Genomic DNA, 17774 nt, shown 5'->3' with positions numbered 1-17774 from the left:
TTGAGAGCCTCTCGCCGTCCCCCGTTCAACCCCCAGGCTTCTCCTGAAGATATTCAAAACACCAAAACCGCCGGTGGATTTCATGCTCATCAACATCGGTCGACATTTGTGTTGAAAGGGTTTTTTTTTTAGAGGGGGGGGGGGGGGGGGGGGGGGGGTTAAATAATAAAAAAAGGCAAAAAGAAAGACAAGTCTCGGTTCTCGATGAACCAGTCAACAACCGCCCACACCGTCTTTTTCCGCATAGCGCGCCTTTTGAGTACCAACAACCAACTCTCGTCGTTCATGCACCGTGAGCTGAAAATCCACATGATCGCCACAGCGGGCTTTGGCCTATCCGATCTGATGAGCTACCAGACACTCGGACGGGCCGTACGACGCGACGAAAGACTTTGGGAAAGGGCGGCGGTCGACAAATCCAGCGTTCTCAGAACGAGGCCGGGCCCGTGTCATGAGCTATAGATCAGCCTCTGCTCACACAAGCCTCACATCAGGTAGACCCCCACCTTCTGACAAGACCAAGGCCGTCTTACGCGCCCAGCTTGCGTACTCTCCCAACACGGCGCAGCTCCGGGCGAGACCACCAAGGAAAGCCAAGCCGTGCTTACTGCCGTGTATCCGTCACCACTGATAGGCTCAGTGTTGGGAATGACGCTTTTACTGGGTGGTTTTTCTACTTTGGTGTTCTTTCCCAGCGTAACGCGTTGGCTACGTATCTCACTCAGCCTATCCATCATTGCGGACCCCCTCGAATAGTCTCACAAGCGCGTAAGCAGCAAACATGGGATTCACGCCTTGACCCAGCCTCAAGCGGAGTGTGATGGAAATGAAAAAGTCGGTTCTTCAATTTGATCCCTTGTATCCATTCCCCCCTTCCCTCTAGGCCTCGAGACCCGGGGGTGCTGTGCTATTTCCCTACTGTTCGATGCGTAGAAACGAAATACCGGCGGGATGACGGGGTTTTCCTGCCTTCCGTCCCCAGGATAATACATCCACGCCAGGTTGATGCCGAAAGAAAGAAACAAGAGAAGAAAGAAAAAAAAAGGTTTGAAGGTTGAAGGTCGCCCCTAGAGGTGCGTAGAAACTGGAAAAGACAAGTCCAGAGACCATTCGACCTGGGAGAAGGCACCAAATACCACGTCTCGTTGCCCCGAAAAGAAGAAGAAGAAACCCTTGTTCATGGAAATCGTCTCCCTTTCAAAAGGAATCATCGGCTCTCAAATGCTCTATGTGGAGACGCCGACGGATGAATGATAAAGGAGAAGAAATGATCCAAATACTCCGTTTTGCCATCCATTTAATGCATCGTTTCTTCAAGTCACATCATATGCGTAGCTAGCGCGGGCCAAACCCCCTCCGTCTACCAGAGGCGTCCTGTGAGGCGACGGGTCAGCTTCTTGCGCTGCTGCGTCGGCGCGGGTTGTCGCAGGTTCCTCCAGTTGCGGTCGCGGTCTTCCCACGTCTGCATTTGGGCTGCGAAACAAGTCAGCGGTCGACACTTCTTCAAAAGCCTGAAGAAAAACAACAACAGAAAACTAAGGAAACTCACCGAGAAATCGATTCCACCGACGGTCCTCGTCCCAGAGGATGTCGTCGCCCGTCTCGCGTGCGAGCCTTTCCCGGCGAGCGCTTGCGGCGGCCTCTTCTCCGACCAGGTACGGGTCCTCGAGCGGCCGGAAGTCCCTGGCCCGCTGGGCGGCTTCCTCCTCAGCCATGCGCTCGGACATGAAGCGGCGGAGGTGGGCGACGGGGTCGGCGCCCTGGTTCATGCGTCGGCGGGCGACGTTGTTGAGCGTCGGGTTCGTGTGCACGGTTGACCAGGTCGGGATGCGGAATTGGTCGAGCTGCGCGGCCGCGGGCGGCGCCGGGGGGATCGGAGGCAGGCCGGTGGTTCGGTGGGGCTGGGGAGTCGAGCTGCCGGAGCGAGTCGGGGCCGTCGCCGGGGCGGCAGGGAGTAGGGAGCTCGGGTATCGAGTGGATCCGTGGGTGCCGCGACTGACGTTGCTGTTGTTGGCGGGCGGCGAGTAAGGGGGGATAGGCTCGGGGTTCGGCACTGTCGAGTGGTATGAGGGAGCATCTGAGACTGGTGTTCAATGTGTCCATTAGCTTGTATTCTTGTTTCTTGTTCTCGCACGCTGAGAGCCGTGTAGTTGCTTGGTCTCTGCTTGTCGGTGAGGCTCGAACACGTCAGGCGTCAGGACCGCAGCGGGGGGACAGCTGCCCCTCGGCATGTCAACTTTGTGGCAAGACAAGGACCAACTCACAGTAGGACGGCGCGGCTGAGCGGATCGAGGCCGTTTCAAAGTCATCAGAGGTCAGCGCATCGGCGTGCGAGGGGAAGAACCGCGGGTGTTCTGTCACGGCGGCGGTCATTTCGAACAGCGGTGTTTGTGACGGTTGGGTAGAGCGTAAAGTTGTAGAATCGTAGAATCGTAGCCAGGGGCGCTGGAGGTTCAGGAATAGCCGGTCGAAGGTAAGATGCGAAAGTTGGAATGGAAAACAGCGACCATCTGGTTGCGGAGGAAAGATCCGGCACTTCAGAATATCGGCGCGAGCGCAACTCGGAAGATAAACAAGTCAGGAAGGTCAAGCGGGCATCCCTATTCAGTTTGTGCTCAGCAAGGCAAACTGTACCTTGTGCTCCCAAGCACGACAAGATCCAGAGCAGGTCGGGGGGGGCGAGCGTATAGGATATGAATGACGCCTTCCAAGACCCAAGCTCGAAGAGAAGGAGATCAAGGGAGGGAAGTAAGAAGTCGGTCACGCACGAAGCGAGAGGGACGAGGTGGACGCCAGGGACGGATAAAGCAACGCAGCGATGGCTGCAGTCCAGTCCGAGCCGGCGGGAACTGGGATGCCTCTGCCCGAAGGATGGGGCCCTTGGTGCGTGATGGAGGGGAGGGTGTGGGGAGGGTTGGATCTTGGCGCAGCAGTAGCGCAGTTTCGAGCCTCTCGTGTGCCTCTGTATCTTTTCCTTTTGTAGAGACAGAACCTTGCTGAATGTGGACGAGATGGGTGGTGTTGGACACGTGAGAGAGGGGGCTAGAACGATAACAGAAGAAGCCCAGCCGGGACGGTATCTTCTGTCGTGCGTGCTGGGTGGTGGCAAGACAGGACAGGACAGGGCAGGGCAAGGCAAGGCATGACGATGCAGGTCAGATGTATCACTTTCCTCTTTGAGGCGCAGAGAGAGAGGGAGGAGGGGTCAAGGCAGCGGAAGTGGAAGAAGCAGGAGGATGATGGATGGCGTGAATGGCCGGTTTCCTACTACTACCCACCTAGACCAGGATTAGAGGAAGGTTCAGAGTGAGCCAGCCAGAACGAGAAAGGGTCAGGTTCGTATCTCAAGAAACGAGCAACATGCAAACAACCAGGCATTGATTGTGTGTTTGATGTACGGTACACTCGACAACGACAGCCATGGACTTCACGGGCTGGGGAGAGGCCGAAGGGAGGCGAGGTGGCTCTGGCCGGTCCTCGGGGCGTCGTGTTCCTGGCGCAAACGTGCCGCCGCCCAGCATTGGCTGACGACGATAGAGGAGGTGGGGAGGAAGGGACATCTGTCAGTTTGGGTAGCCAGGAAGACGCTCCATTCGGGATTATGGGGGCGTGGATAGAGCGGAGGGACGAATGGGGTTTGTATTTCTGGATTCCGACGAGTGTGCGGTTCAGGCTGGGCCAAAGTGGGAGTGAACGACAGGTACAATGCATAAGCTGGGAATGGACCGAAAGTTTGTGATGGGAGAGTGTCAGGGGGGGAGCGGTATGTATGGTTGGAAGATGGACTGAATAAAAAATCCCGATGTTGCGGTGGAGTTGGATCCTCGAGATGGATTCTCGCCTGAAGGGGGGAGAGTCTGGAGGAGACTTGCGAGATGGAGTATTTCCAGAGAGAGGGAATTGTTTTCGAGGCCCAGGGAGAGCAAACGGAGCATGGTGGTGTCTGTACGTTGTAGATCGGGAGGGCTCCGTGCCGGTCTTGATGAAAATGATGTGATGTGAGACTGGAGCGAGAGCAAGGAAGAGAGGGGACATAGAGGACCTGAAAACCGAGAAGGCGTCAATACCTCTGTAAGCGCGGGGTTAACTGGCAGCTAGCAGGGGGCCCACTCCGCTCTGCTTTGGACCTTCCAAGTTCCATCTTCATGTTCGTCTGGTTGCTATTTAGTCGCTGTTAGGCCGCTGTCAGGTCAGACTGCGAATGGCATAGCACCGTGAGACTTTATTGGCAAAACAGCACCAGCACCAAGACCAGTACAAGCATAGCACATCACATCATATCACAGCACAGGACAGCACATCACAGCCCAGTTCGGTTCGGTTCGGTTCGGTCCAGGTCTACTAGGTCTAAGTAGGTTCAGCCCAGCACCGTCACTTTCAAACCCCCCAAAAGCCCGCGGCCAAGTGCTGCTTCCCGTCCTTGCCGACGCCCCCTCCCCGAGACCGCCGACTTGAGCTCGGCGCACGGTTGCACGGATGACTACCGTCGCAGGTGGGAAACAAGACGATGGTAGCCTAGAATCATCAGAGAATGACATGCACATCAAACGTGCAAATGCAGCGTCAATGAGGTGTTTCGCCGCCATGGATGGTTTGTCTCCTTCGCGGTTCGTTTCCTCCGAGCCATTCGATGGATCGCTGCAAAGTCTTGGCAGAGGAATCATCCCAACTGTCTGTACTATGTATTGATGAGATCCAGTTATTAATATGGAGATCATGGACAGATGTATTCCAGAGTATTCGATACGTACTCCCCCTACAGGTACGTTGTAGATGGGCACAGATTGATAGATTAGGCACCTCACATCCTTCTTTCCCTTTGCTTTCTTTTTTTCCCGAAGACAGCCACAGCAGCGATCCATCTGGAAACACATCTAGCCATCAAGGAAACAGCACTCACTAGAAAAACAAGCATGCTCGCCCGAGTTTGAGCAACACTGGTGTTTTGATACGGTCGACAACGCGGAAGCCGCGGGCAACACGATCCCACGTCGACAGCATGCGAGAGTGGAGGTGCTGTGTCCGTTCGCCCAGCCTCCGGGACGATACGGATCCCCCGCCGGCACCCCACCATGGCACCAACTCGAGCCAAAGCCCCCCCCCCCCCCCCCCCCCCACTCTCTAGGCTCCAAGGGTGGAAGAGCCATATACACATCCCCCTTCGACATCTGGTCGACGGACAGCCTACAGGAGCCCCAGACCCCCAACAAGAGCCGCTCTGTCTTGGATCATGAGACCGCGAACGTCGTTGTCGACCGGTGTCAACGGCCCAGACAACACGCACGACTGAATTGCACGTCGATGATGTGGGAGGTTGCAAGAAAACGCCTCGCACACTGTGCCTAGTGTATCCTAACATGATGCTAACTGGAGCTACGTGTAGCCCGTCAAACCCACTCTGACGACCGAGCCTTCCCCTGGGCAGCCCTATCGCCGGCAACAGAAACCTGCTTGCTCGTTCACCCACACTCGCTCAATGGCCGCTTTCCTCGGTTTTCCATCCCGTCGACATTGCCGTCTCGTCCCGTACCGCATCCGCCACCGCCGCTGCTTCAGATGAAGTCCCGACGGTGGGACTGAATGATGCTGTCGTGCAGGGCCAGGTGGGTTTCTGGAGGAGTATGTATTGCTACCTAGAACGACCGCTCTGGGGACGAGAAGCCTCCAGTCACTGGCGCTCGTTTGCAAGGCCTCAGGTCCAGGCACGTGAAGTCGTGCCCCGAGGGTACAGCCTGGCCGGTGAATGGAAGCCAAGACGCGATTCCTCTGCCGCAGCCACACCTGAGCTCTTTCACCAGGTGTGCATCGAGAATTGCAACCCAGATCCAGCTTTCTTGGATATAGTGGCTTGGGGCACCGGGCCTGATGTGGCACATGAGCACACGACACACGACACACGCAAAACACGCGAGACACCCTCACACGACGACATACGGGGGTCTCGAACAACCGGCAGCGCTTCATGCGCGCGGGGGTTTTCTCCAACTGATCATCGCCCCGTCTAGAAATAATCGGCTATGGCGGGCAGCAACATTTGAAAAAGGACCCGAAAGGTAACGAAAAGGGCCGGATCGACGCTGCGGCTACGCAAGCTGCCAAGAAACTACATGAACCTCCGGGCGATCGATCCCTAGGAATAGTTTTGAATCGAGTCCCTACCATTCCTTTTCGGCCTCTTTCCATCAGTGGGCACTCGTAATCCTTTAAGCAAGGCTTCCAGTGCGGGAGACGACGGACGAAAGCGAGGATCGGCGAAGAATACCCGTCTAGTGCCGTCCCTTCAAAATGCACACATTCCCACAAAAGCAGTTGGCAAAATGTCCCACACCCGACTTTGTTACGGTGATCATGTCGTCAACCCCCCACCAGTCTTTAATTGAGACGAGGAACTCGGCACGGGATGATGGATCGGCCCCGAGAACCCGTCAAGTTCCCATATTAAAACGGGGCGGGCCGTCAATGCTGAGACGTTCCAAGGTCTGCCCGAGTTTTTGCTTTGACCTCTGCCGATGAAGAATGACATCGTCGCTGCGCGAGGTGGCTGGAGTTGAATGAGCATCGGGCCAAGTCTTGGAACCACGCACCGTCAATCTTGGCTTATCGAGACAACTCATCATCGAGCCACCCACCATGCTCGTCCCTGGGGCGTGTGCGAGACACCAGATGAGTTCAGTGTCGTCCCATGTGCTTTGAAACTCAAAACCTGCTGCCGGGTCGACATCAGACTGGCCGGGAGGGCTTGTTCTGACTACCACAATAAAAACAAGCAGTTTCTTCACACATCACACGCGATGCTATGTTTCCCGCAATCAAGAGCTCAAATTCTGCTTGAATAGTAGAACGGTAGACTAAACTTTGGCTTTCGCAAATCAAGTGGTCTAAGTCGTTGCACAATTGAGACATCCAGACATCAGCATGGTAACTGCCTCCTCCCTCCTTTTTGGCTCGGCTATCCCCTTTCAAGAGTGCCATGCAATGCCACGCCTGGCGGACTGAGACTCATGCCGAGACGTGCGTCCAGAAAACCAGGCGGCGGCAGCGGCGGTCCCATGTTCTAAAAGCCTATTCCATCAAGGCCTCGCGCTAGCCCAGCATGACCTTTCCCTAGTCGTCCTTCTTCCCGACCGTGCCGCTCTTCCTGAGCCCCCATAGCACGACGACGACCACGGCCACCGTGGCCGCGAAGACGGTCCAGAAAGCGGCGCGGTAGCCCGCCATGCGCGCCGCTCCGGTATCGTCGACGATGCCCGAGTGCTCCGTCACGGATGCCGCAATAGCTGCCGTCATGGCGAGGCCCACGGCGTTGCCTATCTGCCCGATCTCGCTGAAGACGCCGCCGGCGAGGGACTGCAAGTCTGCCGGGAAGGCGTCCGAGATGATGAGGTTGGACACGGTGAAGAGTGCTGTTTCGTGCAATGTCAGTCTTTTCGTATTCGTGCGGGTCACTGGGAGGGTAGGGGGGATAACGCACCGTCGGCGTTGACGGGCGAGAGAAGCATGGCCCAGAAGGGCGCGAACCAGTAGTTGCCGTCGAGGTCGACCGTGGCCATGAGGATCGGGGCAACGGCCGAGATGACGGCCGACGCGGCGCCGAGAGTCTGGACCTTGACTCTGGAGACGAGCCATGCCGCCGCCACGTTGACGGCGGTGCCCATGATGACGTGGGGGAGGAACCTCAGGGAGCTTTGCAGTGCAGACATGCCTTGGACTTTTTGGAAGCTGTTGTTGGTGGTGGCGTCAGCATTCCTGTTCACACCTGATCACTGGGACGGATGGGCGGGCACTGACTAGAGCATGATGAAGTATTGCATGGCGTTGAGCGAGGCCCAGCACAAGAAAATGGACACCTGTTGTCGTGTTAGGCTCTGTATGTCGTGCTACCCAAGTCAGACCTACACAGATGGACGCAAAGGAGGCGTTGCGCCATAGGCGATTAGGGATGAGAGCCGGGCGACCCTTTGTGGTCTGCAGGTTCATCCAGAAGGGGAACGCAACCAGCAGAACGACCGCTACAGCGAGGAGAGCAATGTTCGCCGGGTCTCCAATCTTGGTGTAAGAGGACGTCGTCATTGCCAGCACGTACAACAAGAGGCCCAGCGCGGCGCTCATGATCACGGCACCGGCCCAGTCGATGTCTTCCGCCAGCCGGCGCGTCCACTTCTTCTCTGATGGCTGGTACACCGATGGCAGAGACCAGATCGCCGCCGTCGACAGGCAGAAGTTGAGGATGGCCATCATGTAGTACGCCCACCGCCACCCGATGGTGTCGGTGAAGATGCCACCCAGGACCAGGCCGAGCGCGTAGCCCAGCGGGTACCCAATGCCGTTCATCGAGAACGCAACGTTGCGCCAGCCGCCCTTGGGGAACGTCTTGGTGATGAAAGCCATGGCGGTCGGCAAGCAGGCGGAGATGGCGATGCCGGCGCACGTGCGGAACAGGATGATCTGGATGCCTGTCCGCGACAGGCCGACGGCGACGGTGAAGACGACGCAGAGGTAGCTGCCCGTCAGCCACATGAGCTTGGCGCCGACGACGTCGGCGACGGCGCCGAAGATGAGGAGCAGGCAGCCAGCGGCGAGACTGTAGACGGCAGCGGGCCAGAGGACCAGGCTCTCGTCGAGGCCGACGTCCTCGGCGATTCGCGGGAGGGCGGCGATGAGGATCCCCGAGCCCATGGTGTTGAGGAAGTTGATGCCCGCGAGGGTGACGATGACGGTGACGCTCTTGGCCACGGAGACGTTGCGGGCGGGCGAGCCTTGCGGAGGGGCCGCTTCCCATGTTGGCGCGAGACCCGCATGCTGCTTGAGAGGGTTTTGTTTCGGGGCGCTCGCTGATGGGTCAAGAGGGAGCATCTCGATTCCGGAGGCTGGATGGGAGGGGGCGCTCCGGACCATCAAGGCCTCCGGCATTGCTTCTTTGAGGGCGATGTTCATGATTCAGCGGTATGGGACGGGACGAGGGGTTCAAGACGATGGTAAAGATTCAGAACCTGGAGGAGTGAGCTCCAAGGTGATTCTCCAGACCTGGATTAAGAAGAGAATCGATGTCGCGGTCAGACACGGGACCGGAACATGTTTATAAAGCACATCAGCATCGGCTGCAACCATCCTTCATCTTCACAACGATACTTGTATGCTTGGTGGGTCTGCAATGCGAAGGGCGTAAGCTGCAACATCACACCCCTGTCCTTAGGAGGCATAGTGATACATAGGTGTGTATAGCGTGTGTGAGATGGGAGTTTAGGCAGACCTCGAACGCGAGAGAGAAACTTGCAGCTTTGCAAGGGATCACTTGGGTGATCAATCATCACGCTACGCCGGTGGAGGCGGGCAATGAGCCTCTCGGGCGAGTAATCTCAGGCTGTCATCAATCAGTTAGTTGGGAGATGAGAGTGGACGATCAACCTGAGGTCCGAATAACAGCAGAAGTTAAGCTGGAGGTTGTCCAAGAGTGATAGGCGGAGCACAGACCATTCATATTACATAATCAAGTCGTTAATTGAACATGTGACCTCGCGTGCAGCACCCGCGCTGCAGCGGCCACCCCGCCGGCGCGTTAATCTTTGGCTCCAGAGTAGTCGAGCCTCCAATCATCAAACAAACGACCGCCCCCTTGGCCCCTTCGATCCGATCTCTGCCTGGCCATACAATGACGACGGCACCATGGCCGCAGAACAACATGGCAGGCCTGTTGCCGCTGCCGCTGCCGTTGCCGCTGGGAACGCGCCGCCCCCCTCCACGCTAGCTGCGCAACTGGTCGAGAACATCTCGGCGTCGGCAAAGTCGACGCGATCCGAGGAGAACGCCGAGCTGAAGAGGCTGTTCGCCGTCATAGAGAAGGTCAAAAACAAGCCCGACCTGCTGAAGGACGCCGAGCAACGCACCGAGCACAACCACATGCTCATCTACGTCTACGCCCGCGTCGTCCTCGAAGGCATCAAGCTCGACGACCCCTTTGCCGACCGGAACCACCTGCGGAACGAGGCGCTCAAGGCCATCAACTTTCTGAAAGTCACGATCGAGGAGACGCCGAACGTTTTGAGCCATACCACAGATGGGAAGCAGTTTGTGTTCCGCGGGGAGGAGCCTCTTTGGATCTGGGTCTTCCCCAAGATCCTGAGGCTGCTGGGGCACTCTCGCTGCCTTGATCTGGCCGAGCCCATCGAGGGGTTCTTCCAGTTTGTGATTCTCGCGGTGATCCGCACGGGCTCCATGTGGAAGTTGCTCTCGTCCATAATCTTATACCTGCGCGAGACGAGCAGTGGTAAGTGTTGGGACCCTGACTGTATATGGTGACGCTGTCGCTGACCCATGTAGTCTTGCTTAGCCGGCTGCAAGACACGGCGCCGAGTGCGACTGGAAGAGACGTTTCAATAGACATCACGTTGCCTTCAGCCGCTACACTGGAGCTCTTGCTCGGGAAACCTGGCTCTCTCCTTGTCCAGCAGACCACATACAGCATCCAGCATGTCTCTCAGTGCCTGCGCCAAGCAACAACGTTGATATCGGCCATGGCACACCCCTCAATCTCTAAATCACCAAGTCCCATATCGCAGCCGTCAATATCAGATCTGACGCCTTGGCTGCTCGATTCATTGCTTTCTATCCGTGCCATTCAGAATACCTGGCACACCGTTGCGCCTGCTCCTAGAGCCGACTTGCTGAATGTTGCTATAAACCTGCTTCCAAAAAAGCCTTCTCCCGCACGGAAATCATTAGTCTCCCAGAAGGCGTACGCGTTGCTGGCGCTGCTTTGCGCCGAGTTTTCCGCACATCCCGATGAGATCCTAGGTATTGATGAACAGAGTCTGGTGGCCAGGAAGACGTTGTCCCTGAGTCTCATACGTCTGGCCCATGCGTCGCTTGTAGATCGGGAGATTGGCAGAATAGCGGCACCGAAAATTGTCTTTCCGCTCGAGTTGGCGTGCGCCGACGTTCCCTCGTTGGGTAAAGCCCATGATTTCTCAGTATGTTGACAACCGTACTTGTCATGTGTGCTTTAGCTAACCCTGTCAGCGTTCCATTCGAGTCCTAAAGCAAGCTTCCGGACCTATCGCGCCAGACTCGCTTGACCCTGAAACACAGCCGGCATGCTTCGCAGATGTCGAGCTCCGCCAGGCTGTTGAGAATCTTGGTATTGCAAACCGCACAGCCGAGGAAGGGGAGCCTGCATCCAAACGCAGGAAAGTCTTTCTGGATGCTGGCGAGGTTGGCGAGCTGACCGCACAGCTTTACGAAGTCCTCCAGGCGGACCCTATTCCTGAGAATGGGACTCTAGAGCATGCTTTCCTGTAAGCTGATCTGCCTTGGGAGAAGTGACTTGTGAGCTAATGTTTGGCAGAAACCACTATCCAGGACTTAGCGAAGATGCCCAGTGTTTAGCCATCGACCTTATCGCTCGCACATCGTGTGCTGTAGATATGGCGGCAACGAAAAAGAGGTTGAACTCAAAGAAGAACAAAATGCCCCGATGCGTCGTTTGTGACCGGAGGCCCAGGGATAACAAGAGACGGACGGTGGTCACGACTCAAGCGAAAAGCGATGCGCAGTCGGTTTTCACGAAGCTCATCCACCTCGACTCGTTCAAAGAGTCAAGGCGACCAAGAGTTGTTGCAATGATCGCAATGAGACGGATAATCAACCACGCCGATATCACCCAGCTGATCGATCTCGAGACTTCTGCCCTAGGACAGTGGTGTCTGCAGAGCCTACACAGCTCCGTCAGAGAGCTTCGGATTGCCTCAGGGTAGGTCGTTAGGAGCCTTCAAGTTTACCCAAGCTGACCAGCTCTCGTAGACGTGCTCTTCCCCTTTTCCTGGCGGACGCGAGTTCAGATACACTCGACCCCGCTGTGGTTAAGCGCAACCGAAAGAACGCGCTCAGCCTGCTCAAAGCCGCCTCGGAGAAAGACGCGGTCATATTCCATGAAAGCGGAATTCTTGCCTGGAGCCAACTTGGACGGTACGCAAGACCACTCATGAGATCTGTACATAAACAAGCTGACCATGTAGTGTTGTGACCGGAGACGAGCTCAATCTCGTGCTTCACAAGTTGCTTGAGTATCTGGGCAGCAACAACAGTTTGATCGCTGCGTGTGCTTTCAATGAGGTACGACAACTCTTCTTTGTTTCCAGACCTCGAACGAGCTGACACGACTCCAGATTCTCGGCCTAGCTACTGCATTGAAGACAACACCCCGTCGCTTGTTCGAGCCCTTTTGGAGAAACCTGGCGTACTTTGCTGTCAAGGACATGGTATCTCGGCCGCAGATGACCCGTGCTATCGCCGATCTGCTACAGATTTCTGTTACAGACTTCCTTCTGCTCATTCAGACCCATGCTATGCCGTGGCTGGTCTTGATGAAGAAGAAAGATGTTATCCAGAAGATTGCCGAAGCAAGGGGCGAAAAGGACGTTTGGGTCCCTATTCTGGACACTGTCAATGCTGGCCCCATTCTCGCGCTGCTGCTCGTGCAAGATGTGCACAATATTGAGCAATTTGTCATGTCAAGACTCATCGAAGTGGCTTCTCATCTAGAGTCCTTCAGCTTGGTTGAGCTGATGCAAGCAGAGGTTGTCACTATCGTTCTTGAGCTGTTGAAGGCAGTGGGCGAGGCGGACGAAACCCGCAAACCCAGGGTGAGTTCGTTAAGTTGCCAAAAGAATTTAGCTGCTAACTTGCTCTAGATTATCGAGGCACTTACCTCGTTTTGCTCCATGATGATGGTTGCAAACAAGGAGTCGAGGCCGAAGAAAGGAAACACTATCGGAAGGTTTCTTGAGTCTTACATTCTGGGCCTCATGGCCCGACTTGCGGACGTCATCAACGATATGCCCCTTGTGTCGCCCCCGGTCGAGGAACAGAGGCGATGCGTGCGAGCCATGGAGGAGATGATCAGGCTTTGCAAAACCTACGTGCGCATTGCGCGACCTCAGGTGAGAGACGAGAAACACGAGGAGTACCCGAGCCTGTTTTGGAAAACTGACTTGTACAGATATCTGCGTGCTTACTGTCAGCCTTGGACCAAGACGATCTGAGAGAAGTTGCGTTCTCTTGCTGGGCGGCTCTTCTCACATATCTCGATTCAGAAGACGTCGAGGTGCTGCTCGAAACGACTTTCTTTGTCATCGGTCACTACTGGCCATTGTTCAATGATAGCTCTCGACGCATGGCCAAAAACCTGATCACAACACTCATGACGGACTTCGACACGGTTCTCCATGAAAACATCAGCAAACTACCTTCCTTGGCTCATGTGCCGGAGCTGGCGGATATCGAAGCACAGCTCAGCGCGATTCGACCTCCGCTCGACAGCAGCAAAGCGTTTGCCCTCTTCGCGGAGCGCATATCCCACGAGAACTCTGGTGTGGTTTTGCAGGCTCTGGCCGAACTAGAGACCTACCTCAAGCAAAGCGGAGGCTTCCTCCAGACTTCGACAATCAGCCAGCAACCAGATCCAGTTGTCTCTACCGTGCTTCGGGCTTTGCTCGATTGCGCTTCGAAATATAGTTCCTCGCAGCTTGAAATCGCCAGTCTCTGCACGCAATGCATCGGCCTGGTGGGCTGCCTGGACTCTAACAGGGTTGAAGCGCCGCGGGAGCAAAAGTCGATGGTGATTCTGAGCAACTTTGAAAACTCGGAAGAAACGACCGATTTCGTGCTATTCACGCTGGAAAATATCCTGGTCAAGGCGTTTCTGTCCACGACAGACACCAAGCTCCAGGGTTTCCTAGCGTTCGCCATGCAAGAACTGCTCAGCAGAGTGGATATCAAAGCGGCGTGCGCAATGAAGAACACCGGCCAGAGGGACGGCGGCAGCATCTACAGAAAGTGGTTGGCGTTGCCGGAGAGCGTCCGCATGATCCTAACACCGTTTCTCACTTCCAAGTACATCTTGATGACCATGACCATGGCGACAATCGAGTATCCGATCTTCCGGCCAGGCAAGCCCTATGGCAACTGGATGCGCTCCTTCAACATGGATCTCCTGCGCAAGGGACAGAACGCGTATGCGGACCTCATCTTCGAGCCGCTGTGCCGCACCATCCGAGTCAAGGATCTCGCAGTGGCGGAATTCCTGATGCCGTACCTCGTTCTGCATGTCATCATAGGCCACCGGAGCTCCCGCAAGGAGCGTGACAATGTCATAGGTGAGCTGGTTGGGATTCTCCAGCACCAACCCGCAGAAGATGCGCCGTATAGCGAACGAGAGGACATGAAGCTGTATTGCGAAGTAAGCCGCGTTTCTTCCTCCGGTGACATTTTGATGGGGCTAATCAGATCAGGCTGTCTTCCGAGTTCTCGACTATGCCAGCAGGTGGCTCCAAGAAAAGATTGCCAAACGCAAGAACGACAATGACGCCCCGGCCATTGCGCGTGTCGAGGATCTGCTAAGCACGATCCCGCCAGTGCTCATATCCCAACGTGCGATGGATTGCAAAGAATATCCCCGCGCGCTCTTTCACCTTGAACAGCATGCCCAACAGCTGGAGGTTGAGAAGAGCGATCCGAGGCAGAAGACGTTTCTTCTCGAGCAACTGCAGGACATTTACACGCAGATTGACGAACCCGACGGGCTGGAGGGCATCTCGGCCCACCTCCACGTCCTGGACATCAACCAGCAAATCCTCAGCCACAAGAAAGCGGGCAGGTACACAGCCGCCCAGACGTGGTACGAAATCAAGCTGGCAGAAGAGCCCGACAACATTGATGTGCAAGTGGACCTGCTCAACTGCTTAAAACAGTCTGGTCAACACGGTGAGTTGCCATGCGGAGGCGGTTTGGGGGAGGGAGAAGAAGAAGAAGAAGAAGAGGAAGAAAAGGAAGCTGACGAGTTTAGACGTGCTGCTCAACTACGTCGAAGGTATGAAGACGGATCCTTCAACAGAGAACAAGATTGTTCCCTACGCCGTCGAGGCAGCTTGGGCCACGCGGAGATGGGACTCGTTGTCCAAGTACACCAGTCGGTTCCACGGCAGCCCTCTGGAAGACTTCAACGTCAGCGTCGCGAAGCTGTTCAACACGTTGCAGCAAAGGGGCGCCTCCAGCGACACGTTTCCCCAATTGCTGCAAAGCATGAGAGCGAAGATTGCCTCCGCCATGACTCACTCAGCTACCTCGTCATTGCAGGCCTGTCATGACTTGAGACTCAGATGCCATGTGCTCACCGACCTGGAAATCATTGCCGGGGCTCCACCCTCGGAAGGAGAAGCACACCAAGAAGTGCTGACAATGCTGAATCGCCGCCTCGAGGTTCTCGGTGCGTATGTCAGCGACAAGCAGTATTTGCTGGGCATTCGCAGAGCAGCCATGGAGCTTTCACGGTATGTCCTGTCCCCGCCAGCGGGCAGATATCGAGCTAACGAATCATAGTCCCAAGTTCTCTGACCTGGACATCTCGTCCCTATGGCTTTCGAGCGCTCGCCTGGCCAGGAAGGCCAACTCTACCCACCAGTCATTCAACGCGGTGCTCCATGCCTCCCAACTGGGCGATGGTGCCGCCGTTATCGAGAATGCCCGGCTGTTATGGAAAGACGGCCATACCCGCAAGGCCATCCAGGTTCTGCAGGGTGCTATCGAGTCCAACAACTTCATGACGCAGACCAACAGTTCCTCCTCCATCCGCGGGATGGATGCCCAACAGAGACAGCTGACGGCCAGGGCGCAGTTGATGCTGGCCAAGTGGCTGGATGCCGCCGGACAGACGAACCACGCCACTCTGCGCGAAAAGTACCAGCAACCGCCGAAGACGGCGGCGAGCTGGGAAAAGGGACACTACTATCTGGGGCGGTACTACAAAAAGGTGCTGGAGTCGGAAAAGACGCTGAAGCCGGACGAGCAAAGCGACCCCTGCATCCAGGGCGAGTACACCAGGCTCATCATTGAAAACTACCTCCGGTCGCTGAACTACGGCACCAAATACCTCTACCAGACGTTGCCGAGAATCCTCACGCTGTGGCTCGAGTTTGGAGCCCAGGTCGACAAGGCCCCCGAAGGCAAGATTTCGCTGTCCCGCGAACTCCATAGGAGGCGAACGGAGCAGCTGAACCTCCTCCACCAGTTCCTTGACAAGTACATCATCCGGCTTCCGGCGTACATCTTTTACACGGCGCTCCCGCAGATCGTGGCGAGAATAGCGCACCACAACGCCAGCGTGTACGAGAGGCTGGTGCACATCGTCGTCAAGGTTGTGGAGTCCCACCCTCGGCAGGCTCTCTGGAGTCTGTTTGGCATCATGACAACGAGGCAAGCGTCAGAGCGCAAGGCGCGGGGCCAGCAGATCCTGCAGACGCTCAGGGGAGCGACCCGGAAGGTAGACGGGGGTAGCTTCGATCTCAGAACGCTCCTGAGGATGGGCGAGAAGCTTGCTGAGCAGTTGTTGCTGGCGTGCAACAACGGGGATTTCCAGAGCAACAGGACGACGGTGGCGAGCATCACGCGGGACCTGAACTTCAACCACAAATGCACGCCATGCCCGCTGGTGGTGCCGATCGAGTCGTGCCTGACGGCCGCGTTGCCGACGTTGACGGACAATGTCAAGAAGCACAAGGCATTCGCACGCGACGTCATCACGATCGACTCGTTCCTGGACGAAGTACTGGTGCTCGGGTCGCTGGCCAAGCCGCGACGACTGACGGCGCGCGGAACGGACGGCAAGAACTACATGCTCATGATCAAGCCGAAGGACGACCTGCGCACCGACCAGCGGCTGATGGAGTTTAACAGCATGATCAACAGGTCGTTGAAGCGGGACCCCGAGGCCAGCAGGCGTCAGCTGTACATCAGGACATACGCGGTGGTGCCGCTGAACGAAGAGTGCGGCATCATCGAGTGGGTGGACGGGCTCAAGACGCTGCGCGAGATCCTTCTGGACCAGTATAAGACGCGCTCGGTGCACCCGGATTACAACCAGATCAAGCGGATGATGACGGAGGCTGTGACGGGGCCGAACAACATCAAGATGTTCACCGAGGGGGTGCTGGGGACGTTCCCGCCGGTGCTACAGCACTGGTTCGTGCAGCGGTTTCCGCACCCTTCGACGTGGTTCTCGGCCCGGCTCAAGTACACGCGGTCCTGCGCGGTCATGTCGATGGTGGGCACGATCCTGGGGCTGGGCGACCGGCACGGGGAGAACGTGCTCTTAGAGCGCGACAACGGCGGCATCTTCCACGTAGACTTCAACTGCCTCTTTGACAAGGGCCTGACGTTTGCGCAACCGGAGAAGGTGCCGTTCCGGCTGACGCACAATATGGTGGCGGCGATGGGGATCTACGGGTACGAAGGGCCGTTCCGGCACTGCAGCGAGCTGACGCTGGGGATCCTCCGGCAACAGGAGGAGACGCTGATGACGATCCTCGAGGCTTTCATCTACGACCCGACGCTGGACTTACAAAAGGAGAAGAAGACAAGCCGGCGGCAGGACGGGGCGCCGCGGATGCAGCCGCAGCTCGTGGTGGACAGCATCAAGCGCAAGGTCAAGGGGTTGATGGGGCACGACACGATCCCGCTCGGTGTAGAGGGGCAGGTGGAGGAGCTGATCAAGCAGGCCGTGGACCCGAGGAACCTCGCGGCCATGTACATTGGGTGGTGTCCGTTCTTGTAAGAGGGGGGGTCTTTGGTTGGTGGATGTGGGTTGGAACGGAATATGAATTGATTTTGTCATGGAATGGCGTCGTGAGATGATGATGACCACCAATGAAGGGGGGGGGGGGGAACAGAACAGACTTTACGACTTAGTGTTGGCGTGTTTATTTTACTGTATGACATGTTGAGTG

At 56.5% G+C, this 17774-nt stretch overlaps 5 protein-coding genes across 5 annotated transcripts; 2 read left to right on the top strand and 3 right to left on the bottom strand.

The window, feature by feature from the left end:
• Window positions 1-1360: 1360 nt before the first annotated feature.
• CH63R_07588 (uncharacterized protein) lies at window positions 1361-2373 on the bottom strand (the record flags this gene model as incomplete). Its single annotated transcript, XM_018302563.1, has 4 exons — window positions 1361-1473; window positions 1550-2053; window positions 2135-2164; window positions 2265-2373. The coding sequence occupies 4 exons, from the start codon at window positions 2371-2373 to the stop codon at window positions 1361-1363; spliced, it is 756 nt and encodes a 251-aa protein (XP_018157341.1).
• A 4731-nt stretch (window positions 2374-7104) lies between these two features.
• CH63R_07587 (Major facilitator superfamily transporter) lies at window positions 7105-7700 on the bottom strand (the record flags this gene model as incomplete). Its single annotated transcript, XM_018302562.1, has 2 exons — window positions 7105-7403; window positions 7472-7700. The coding sequence occupies 2 exons, from the start codon at window positions 7698-7700 to the stop codon at window positions 7105-7107; spliced, it is 528 nt and encodes a 175-aa protein (XP_018157340.1).
• Window positions 7701-7787: 87 nt separating this feature from the next.
• CH63R_07586 (Major facilitator superfamily transporter) lies at window positions 7788-8934 on the bottom strand (the record flags this gene model as incomplete). The annotated part of the gene is made up of 2 exons (XM_018302561.1): window positions 7788-7847; window positions 7897-8934. 2 exons carry the CDS (start codon window positions 8932-8934, stop codon window positions 7788-7790), a joined length of 1098 nt encoding a protein of 365 aa, XP_018157339.1.
• Window positions 8935-9663: 729 nt separating this feature from the next.
• On the top strand, window positions 9664-10377 carry CH63R_07585 (Phosphatidylinositol 3; the record flags this gene model as incomplete). Its single annotated transcript, XM_018302560.1, has 2 exons — window positions 9664-10264; window positions 10328-10377. The coding sequence occupies 2 exons, from the start codon at window positions 9664-9666 to the stop codon at window positions 10375-10377; spliced, it is 651 nt and encodes a 216-aa protein (XP_018157338.1).
• Window positions 10378-11420: 1043 nt separating this feature from the next.
• CH63R_07584 (Phosphatidylinositol 3) lies at window positions 11421-17602 on the top strand (the record flags this gene model as incomplete). The annotated part of the gene is made up of 9 exons (XM_018302559.1): window positions 11421-11746; window positions 11797-11961; window positions 12012-12108; window positions 12162-12638; window positions 12687-12935; window positions 12995-14233; window positions 14286-14757; window positions 14840-15323; window positions 15373-17602. 9 exons carry the CDS (start codon window positions 11421-11423, stop codon window positions 17600-17602), a joined length of 5739 nt encoding a protein of 1912 aa, XP_018157337.1.
• Window positions 17603-17774: the final 172 nt, after the last annotated feature.

Source organism: Colletotrichum higginsianum, chromosome 5, assembly GCF_001672515.1.
Source record: "Colletotrichum higginsianum IMI 349063 chromosome 5, whole genome shotgun sequence".
Classification (NCBI taxonomy): domain Eukaryota; kingdom Fungi; phylum Ascomycota; class Sordariomycetes; order Glomerellales; family Glomerellaceae; genus Colletotrichum; species Colletotrichum higginsianum.
The sequence above is the reverse complement of the archived record's forward strand: the minus strand, read 5'-3'. Positions and strand labels throughout refer to the sequence as shown.